General features: G+C 37.9%; 4 protein-coding genes across 5 annotated transcripts in view; 2 read left to right on the plus strand and 2 right to left on the minus strand.

Moving 5' to 3' along the window:
- Nucleotides 1-46: 46 nt before the first annotated feature.
- Nucleotides 47-2,399, plus strand: LOC104811982 (transmembrane ascorbate ferrireductase 1). The gene is made up of 4 exons (XM_010538883.1): nucleotides 47-329; nucleotides 1,171-1,219; nucleotides 1,359-1,558; nucleotides 1,898-2,399. Exons 1-4 carry the CDS (start codon nucleotides 186-188, stop codon nucleotides 2,201-2,203), a joined length of 699 nt encoding a protein of 232 aa, XP_010537185.1. The 5' UTR covers nucleotides 47-185; the 3' UTR covers nucleotides 2,204-2,399.
- A 267-nt stretch (nucleotides 2,400-2,666) lies between these two features.
- On the plus strand, nucleotides 2,667-3,805 carry LOC104811984 (25.3 kDa vesicle transport protein). Of its 2 annotated transcripts, XM_010538887.1 has the most exons (5): nucleotides 2,667-2,892; nucleotides 2,992-3,152; nucleotides 3,270-3,413; nucleotides 3,487-3,560; nucleotides 3,673-3,805. In XM_010538887.1, exons 1-5 carry the CDS (start codon nucleotides 2,705-2,707, stop codon nucleotides 3,781-3,783), a joined length of 678 nt encoding a protein of 225 aa, XP_010537189.1. In that variant the 5' UTR covers nucleotides 2,667-2,704; the 3' UTR covers nucleotides 3,784-3,805. The 2 variants fall into 2 exon arrangements, with proteins under 2 accessions (XP_010537189.1, XP_010537187.1); XM_010538885.1 differs by having other exon boundaries at nucleotides 2,992-3,413.
- An 83-nt stretch (nucleotides 3,806-3,888) lies between these two features.
- LOC104811983 (transcription factor LAF1-like) lies at nucleotides 3,889-5,410 on the minus strand. The gene is made up of 3 exons (XM_010538884.2): nucleotides 4,947-5,410; nucleotides 4,745-4,874; nucleotides 3,889-4,662 (listed from the first exon to the last, which is right to left on the minus strand). Exons 1-3 carry the CDS (start codon nucleotides 5,104-5,106, stop codon nucleotides 4,080-4,082), a joined length of 873 nt encoding a protein of 290 aa, XP_010537186.1. The 5' UTR covers nucleotides 5,107-5,410; the 3' UTR covers nucleotides 3,889-4,079.
- A 1,282-nt stretch (nucleotides 5,411-6,692) lies between these two features.
- The window catches only part of LOC104811985 (pre-mRNA cleavage factor Im 25 kDa subunit 2-like), a 2,738-nt gene continuing 2,209 nt past the window's right edge, over nucleotides 6,693-7,221 (minus strand). The window contains exons 6-7 of the mRNA XM_010538888.2: nucleotides 7,108-7,218; nucleotides 6,693-6,992 (exon numbers count right to left, since the gene is read on the minus strand). Coding sequence (XP_010537190.1) covers nucleotides 6,921-6,992; nucleotides 7,108-7,218 — 183 coding nt within the window. The 3' untranslated portion in view covers nucleotides 6,693-6,920. The remainder of the gene's footprint in view (nucleotides 6,993-7,107; nucleotides 7,219-7,221) is intronic.

Below are 7,221 nucleotides of genomic sequence, written 5' to 3' on the forward strand. Positions count from 1 at the left end.
GATCAGAAATCCGAACCTGAAATTAATTTTTTAATTGGAGCGTGAGAACAAACGTGGCTTCGGGAAAAGTATTTGATCATAAAAGGCTGCGTTTCGATCTTTCTCCTAGTTTTCCCCACAGGTTTTGGTGTTTGGTTCCAGATTTTTCGGACATCGAAGAAGAAGAAGACGGAAGGATTAAGGAAATGGCGGTGGAGCTAAACGCGCGGCCGTTGACGTTTGTGGCGCACGCGCTCGCCATCGCAGGCGCGATTATGGTGCTCGTTTGGAATATCAGTTACAGAGGAGGATTGGCCTGGGAAGCTACCAACAAGAATCTCATCTTCAATGTAACGTTCTCTCTTCTCTTTCCTCGGATCGATTTTTTTTTTTTGGTGAAATTACTCGGATCGATTTCTTCAGATGTTCTTCCAATTTCGTGGGAGTTTCTGTTTTCGATTCCCTTTTGGGACAAAAACATATGCTTTATTTTGTGTTCTTGTCTCTGCGTTGACCTTTCTATCTTGATCTACCTGCAAGTTTGCTGAAGAGATATGCAAATGTTTGAAAAAACTTATGATTTCTTTCCTTTTTTGGGTTCGATCTGCAAATGATTGTTTATTCTTCCGAATTCCGATTTCGTGGGTGTCAAAGTTCTTAACTTTGTGCTAAGAGGCTGTAACTAAACACAAGTTCCCTGACATAAATAGTTGGTATTTTTAGTCAGATAAACTCTGATTTTGGTGCAGTGTCCATTAGGTGTCTGAATCTGATTCTTGTCCTGAAAATGAGACAAGTTTGCAGAAGAAATTTCACAGAATCTCTGTCAGATTGGATCAGATTCTTCAGTTAATATTGTGTGAATTTCAGTAAGAGGATAGCTAATGATTGTTTGGGTTTGATTTTTCCTGGTAAAAGAGGATGTTTGGTGACTGATATATATGTAATCTGAAACTATCTTGAAGTTCGGTCCTTTGTCCTATGATCTTAGCATTCAAACATGACGATATATAGCGACATTTCGCAACCTACTCGTAGTTTTTTCCTTTTCACCGTTTTCCATCGTTCCCTTTCCAGTTCAGCGATCTTGTTCGGGATCTTTGTTCATATGTTTGGCGTCGTAAGATTGATCCTTCGATTTTCGTTCTGTTTTCGTGTTTGCGCTGATATCGTTTTATCTCTCTGGTGCAGCTGCATCCTGTTCTGATGCTCATTGGCTTCATAATCATGGGAGGTGAAGGTAAGACTACAGACCCTTTCCAAGTTAACAGGAAACCGAAAAATATGAAACCAGTTTCCATTTTGACTGTGGATTAGTGATTGGTCACTTTATGTTTGTCTGAATTCTGGTCTGCGTGTGTTGAAACGGAAAAATGCAGCCATTATAAGTTACAAAGCGCTTCCATTGAAGAAGCCCGTGAAGAAGCTGATACACCTAATCCTCCACGCCATTGCTCTGATTCTTGGTAGCTGGGGAATCTCGGCAGCTTTCAAGAACCACAATGAAGCTGGCATTGCAAATCTCTACAGTCTCCACTCCTGGATCGGGATCGGTGTCATCGTTCTCTACGGCCTTCAGGTATCGCCTTTCTCTTATTTCTCGAACCGGTATGAAACCCTTTCAATGTTTATCCGTTTTTGCGCAAGCCATTGATTCACTTTGTTGCATACTGAACACTCCCAAATGATTTGATGAATCAACCAAACACTTGTGAACAAACCTAGAACTCCATGAACTAGACAGGAGCTCTGATAGTTGTGTCAGATTTGAAACAAGAACCTCTCTTTCTTCCCCATTTTCAACTTCCAAAACCAAAGATCCTCTCTTTCTTCCCCATTTTGAACTTCCAAACTGAAGATTCTTCTCTCTTTATTCCCATTTTCTGATGATTTCATACCATATTGTCAAACTTTGTAGTGGCTCTATGGATTCGTGGTGTTCTTCTACCCCGGAGGATCATCAACTCTCCGCAGTGACTCGCTTCCATTACACGCTCTTGTCGGCCTCTTTGTATACATACTTGCTGTTGGAAACGCGACTTTAGGGTTTCTTGAAAAGCTCACGTTCCTCGAGTCTTCAGGGCTTGACAAGTACGGATCCGAAGCGTTTCTTGTCAACTTCACGGCCATTATCACCGTTCTCTTCGGGGCCTTTGTTGTGCTCACCGCCATTGCCAAGCCCGCTTCTTCTGACGACGATAACTACAGTTACTCAGCTATATGAGCCATTGTGTGGACTAGGGCTTTCTGCATCTGCGGCTATATCTCCCAAACTGTTATTATTTGTAATGCATCTGTAATTAAAACACGTGTTTCAGCTTCTTCAGTCAAGACTTTGCGACTGATGGTGTGGAAATTTCAATAAGTTTGAGAAATTTGGAAACTTGTATTATTCTTTGGATAAAAGTTTCTTTTATATATATATATATATAACGAATCTTGGAAGAATCCCATACTTTGTTGTTGTAAGCGATGTTTGTGTTCGCAGGAAGAACAAAAACCCTAATTGAAGGGGAAAAAACCCCAATATTCCTTTTCCTCTGAAACATGTTTTGTCTGCAGTTTTTGCCTGAAGTGCAGACAAAACATGCCAGCATGGAACAACTTCGTCTTCAATCCTTCTCTTTTGTTTGTCTATATATTACGGCAGCCATGAATATTCAGATCAAGAAGGTGGAGGTCCAAAACCCGAACATAATATTTCTTTTCCGGGTAAATCAGGACAATGCTGAAGCTAACGATAGTCGGGAGAGTGGAAGATGGATTGCCGCTTTCACAAGACGGTTCTTCCTTCTCCGGGAATAACAGTTTCTTGTTCTACAAGAAACAAGCCGAGTTCCTCCTCGGAGAAATCTCCAGCGGTTCATTGTTGCATCCAAGGATGACCGTTTGGGTCGATCACCATTCTTTCCAGTATCCTTCGATTTCGTTTTCTTCTTGAAAAATCTCTCTCTGTTACAATTTCCGTGTTCTTCTTGATGTTTATCTGATTATGTTCTCGAACTGCGAAAGCTTTCTGCTGGAGAAGAACGTATGTTTCATCACGCTATCGGATTCTTCGTACCCGAGAAAACTTGCATTTCATTTCCTGCAAGATCTGCAGATGGAATTCGAAACGTTCGACGATACCCTGATCAAGAAAATCTCAAAACCTTACAGCTTTGTCAAGTTTGGTAACTACGAAGCTCTCAGATCTCAGATTTCTGCTCATGTTTTTTCTGTTTGGTCGGCGAGAAAATTGATCATTCAATCAAGAAAATCAACGACAGAGTTTAAATTACCGCCTGCAGATAGCATAATAAGGAGTATCAGGAAGCGATATATCGATACGAGAACTCAGGTCAATTTATCAAAGCTGAACGCTTGCAGGAAACAAGATTTGGATATAATCTCTGAACATATGCAAGATATTATACAAAGACGGCGGATTCCGGGTACGTGTTCTTAATCTTCCCGAGAATTTTTGCCCGGAAAATCGCATAAAAGCATTCACCTTTTGATTACCAGAAGAAGCGTCAGAGAGAGTTTCACCGAATCCTCGGACCTCTGTTTCATCCATCTGGAGCTCCCCATGTCTTGAGGTTAGAAAATTCTAGGACAAAATCAAGAATTTATTTACTTGGAACACAAGTTAGGTTGTTCTTCTGTATATGTAATCCGTGTATACACACCTGTGTATATCTCTTTTTGCAGGCGATTGCGTTGAAATGGACACCAGTTGGGATCATTGTCTTCATGGGTCTTGTCCTCTTGCAAGCCAGACTGGTCCTGACCGATGATTATTTAATTTCAACCATGACGTGAACGGATACACAATCAATATGAATACGTAAATATAAATATTGTTACGCCGCCGACGACAATAGTAAAAGAATCAAAGACGAAGACGATAGAGAAAGAGACAGAAAATGAAGGAAAATTTTGATTGGAGGGATCATTAAACAATGAACAACATAGTACAAATCCCTTTGATTATTATATATAATACACAATGAGATGTTATTTATTAACAAACCCTTATAGATATTTCAGATTTTTGGATAACGAGATCTGACTAATCCTGATCGATAAACAAAAATCTTTATCTTACATTTAGTGATTTACAAGTACAGTACGTTGCCGTCGATATTGAAGAAATTACCAGAAGATGAACAGTCTGCTGTCTCAAGAATCACGTCCTCGTACTGAAACATGATGTCGTAAAGTGATGAGCTGCCGCCATTGATGGTCATCGTTTCTGCGCAGTCTGAGACAGAACCTTCCGGATTCGGGACGATATTATTCTTGGAATCTTTGAAGGTGGAGGAAGAAAAATCAACAGGGTCTGAAGAAGAAGAAGAGAACCACTCGGAGAAGAAAAGCTTTGGCAAGTTGTTGTTCACCTGGGCAAGACCAAAGCCTCCAAGGACGGAAGATTGGTCGGTCACTACAACACTGATGCTGCTTTCTTCTGACGATGAAATTTCTCGAAGCTTCTGCGATGAGATTGTGCGGTTCGGAACCTGGGTCTCTCGGTTTCTTGTTGCAGAAGAAAGCAACGCGATCGAAGACCCTACGAGTTGCGGGCTTGGTGTTTCGGTTTCTTGACACGAATTGAGTAACCTCTTCTTCAGATGGGAGTGCCAGTAATTCTTGATCTCGTTGTCCGTTCTTCCCGGTAAATATTTCGCTATTTCCGACCACCTGATAACAGAATTACGTATCACATCAAACAATAGAGAAAAAAAACATTTTAGGGTTTGGTGTTTTTTTAGGGTTTGCTTACTTGTTACCCAAGGAAGCATGGAAGGTCAAGATGGTGTCTTCTTCTTCTTTAGTGAACGTCCCTCTCTTTAAACCTGGCCTTAAGTAATTAAGCCACCTTAATCTGCAGCTCTTTCCATTTCTCTGCAGTCCTGTAAAATGATAAACAAGTAAACAACTAATTCATAATGTGTGATTGATTATGTCAATTAAGAGATATATACCAGCTTTGAAGGGGACAGAGGTCCAGCATCCATGGCCGTGAGAAAGGATGTAGCTTCTGAGCTTCTGGTCTTCCTCTGGAGACCATAACCCTTTCCTCTGTTTCTGTTTCTGCTCTCTTCTCTCTTCTGTTCTTGTCTTCCCCATTTCTTGATCCAACATGACCAATGATCCAAATTAAAGAAAGACTACATACATACATATATATATATATATGTGTGTATGTGTGTGTATGTATGTATTTATACACACAGAATAATACTCATAAGCAGCCAAGTGGGGGCTGTTACTTGCAGAAAAGACACAGGACAGGTATGTCATGTATACATACACCAATATATATATGTATATATATGTACTGTTACAGTAAATGTGTTGAGGTGTAGGTCTGTATGTATATGTGTGTAGAGGCGCTAACATCCGAGGAAAGTCTTGTGGAATCTCTCTGAGTAAAGGATTAGTTGTAAGCTGTAACCAAAGTCTCCTTCGTTTAATATAAAATATTCAGACAGAGAAAAGAGGGAATCTTTTTTCTCTCTTTTGCTTTCAGCTTTGTTCTTCTTCCGATAAGAACCCTAATTATTTCATGTCAGCTATTATTAAAAATAAATAAATACAAACTATTGTTTTAAAAAATAAAAATAAACGAAAATACCAATGCAACGTAAGTTACGACCACATAGGATGAACTCGGCAGCTTGATAAAATAAATTAATACAGACAAAAACAATCTCTGTCTGATTCGAACAATTATTATTAACATCAAACATCAAAATAATTGATTTTCAGTGATTGTAGAGAATCATCCAATCTGTTAATTAAAAGTATTTATTCATAAAGCTTTTAAAAGAAGGCGACCAGACAGATTGTATTTGCAAGATCATGAACTTGGAGAGAATATTTTAATTTACTTTGGAACAGAAAACAATCTTATCTCTAATTCAAATTATTAAATTAATTAGCAATGATATTATTAGGGGTGAGATTAGATTATTATGTTAATCTTTGCAATTAATTAAAGTCAACAACGACTTCCCATTTGCTGCAAGAAACTTAACAAAGTATTTACAGTTGGCCTAAAGTTTCTTTATAAACATAATCTCGTGTTTGTGTTTATGTTTTTTCTTAATCAATTTGATTTTCTTAAAAATAAAAATAAATAAAAAAGTCTATGAATATGGACCGACAATATTAGTCTACTCGACCAAAAAGATTGTAATGTAGTTCCACTTGTCGCGATCAAAAAGGTTGTTGAGAAAATGATTGAATCCTTAACTAATTGCATTTTTTTAAAATTAAAATTTTGGAATTGACAATTGGAAAACGTTTAACATATCAAATATTGATTGTGCTTATATTATAATATATCTAATCACTTTCCTTATAAACTTTATCTTTTCCTTCGTTATAAACCCAAGTTTATAATTGTTTTAACTATAATTATCCAAATTCTATAAATAAATTATTACTCTATTAAACTAGTTAATAACTTAATATGATGAAATTATTATTGGAACACTACACATTATTAGATATTTCTTGGCAAAACCGCAAAAATCGAACTCTGTGTTTCTGTCGGTTTGGCATGATGAACTCGAAAAACTTAACCGTTACATTAAGGGGCGAGCATTCGGATCGGTTATTCATAAACTGAACTGATCCAAACAGAATAATACATAAGTGTAATTGAATCAAATCCGATATAGACCGAATAATTATGATATTTTTATAGCCGAAAACCAAATTGGATTCGAATATAAAGTAACCGATAAACCTGTAAACATTTTTTAGAAAATAGAAAAAAAAGCATTTCTATAATTAAAAACCAAGTCCAAACCGAAAATGAAACGAACCAAATCTAACATTTAAACCGAACCGAATCAAAGCGAAAACCGAAATGCCCACCCCCTGATTCCAAGATTCAAAAGCAGCCTTACAGTCTCGAGGAGTTTTGTTCTCTAAATGGTTGTGGAGCTTTAAGAACTGACCATGTTGAAATGGAATCTCGATAGCTGCTGCGGAATAGTTGAAATAACCGGTCCATATCTCTGTTTGTAACGAGAAATAAATATAATACGCCATTAGAATTTACAGAAACACCGAAAAACATGATCGACCGATCGTTTCTAAAGAAAAGACGGGTCAGTGTCAAAATTATCGAACCTGAATGTTGTCGTAGAGTTCGAACAGCGGAACGGCCAAGAGTTTCAAGTTTTTGGGCACAGCAAAGTACTCTTTCTCAGACAAGTAAACTATGAACAGTCTCTTGCATTCCTG

Source organism: Tarenaya hassleriana, unplaced genomic scaffold (genome assembly GCF_000463585.1).
Source record: "Tarenaya hassleriana unplaced genomic scaffold, ASM46358v1 Cleome2, whole genome shotgun sequence".
NCBI classification, from domain to species: domain Eukaryota; kingdom Viridiplantae; phylum Streptophyta; class Magnoliopsida; order Brassicales; family Cleomaceae; genus Tarenaya; species Tarenaya hassleriana.

What these genes read in the sequence shown, in the direction of transcription:
- LOC104811982 (XM_010538883.1), top strand. Translation starts at nt 186, where the DNA reads ATGGCGGTGGAGCTAAACGCGCGGCCGTTGACGTTTGTGGCGCACGCG. An exon ending in ACAAGAATCTCATCTTCAAT is followed by an intron (nt 330 to 1,170) that starts GTAACGTTCTCT and finishes TCTCTGGTGCAG; the next exon opens with CTGCATCCTGTTCTGATGCT. An exon ending in CATAATCATGGGAGGTGAAG is followed by an intron (nt 1,220 to 1,358) that starts GTAAGACTACAG and finishes GGAAAAATGCAG; the next exon opens with CCATTATAAGTTACAAAGCG.
- LOC104811983 (XM_010538884.2), bottom strand. Translation starts at nt 5,106, where the DNA reads ATGTTGGATCAAGAAATGGGGAAGACAAGAACAGAAGAGAGAAGAGAG. An exon ending in CTCTGTCCCCTTCAAAGCTG is followed by an intron (nt 4,875 to 4,946) that starts GTATATATCTCT and finishes ATCATTTTACAG; the next exon opens with GACTGCAGAGAAATGGAAAG. An exon ending in CATGCTTCCTTGGGTAACAA is followed by an intron (nt 4,663 to 4,744) that starts GTAAGCAAACCC and finishes TTCTGTTATCAG; the next exon opens with GTGGTCGGAAATAGCGAAAT.
- LOC104811984 (XM_010538885.1), top strand. Translation starts at nt 2,705, where the DNA reads ATGCTGAAGCTAACGATAGTCGGGAGAGTGGAAGATGGATTGCCGCTT. An exon ending in GTCGATCACCATTCTTTCCA is followed by an intron (nt 2,893 to 2,991) that starts GTATCCTTCGAT and finishes GAACTGCGAAAG; the next exon opens with CTTTCTGCTGGAGAAGAACG. An exon ending in GGAGCTCCCCATGTCTTGAG is followed by an intron (nt 3,561 to 3,672) that starts GTTAGAAAATTC and finishes CTCTTTTTGCAG; the next exon opens with GCGATTGCGTTGAAATGGAC.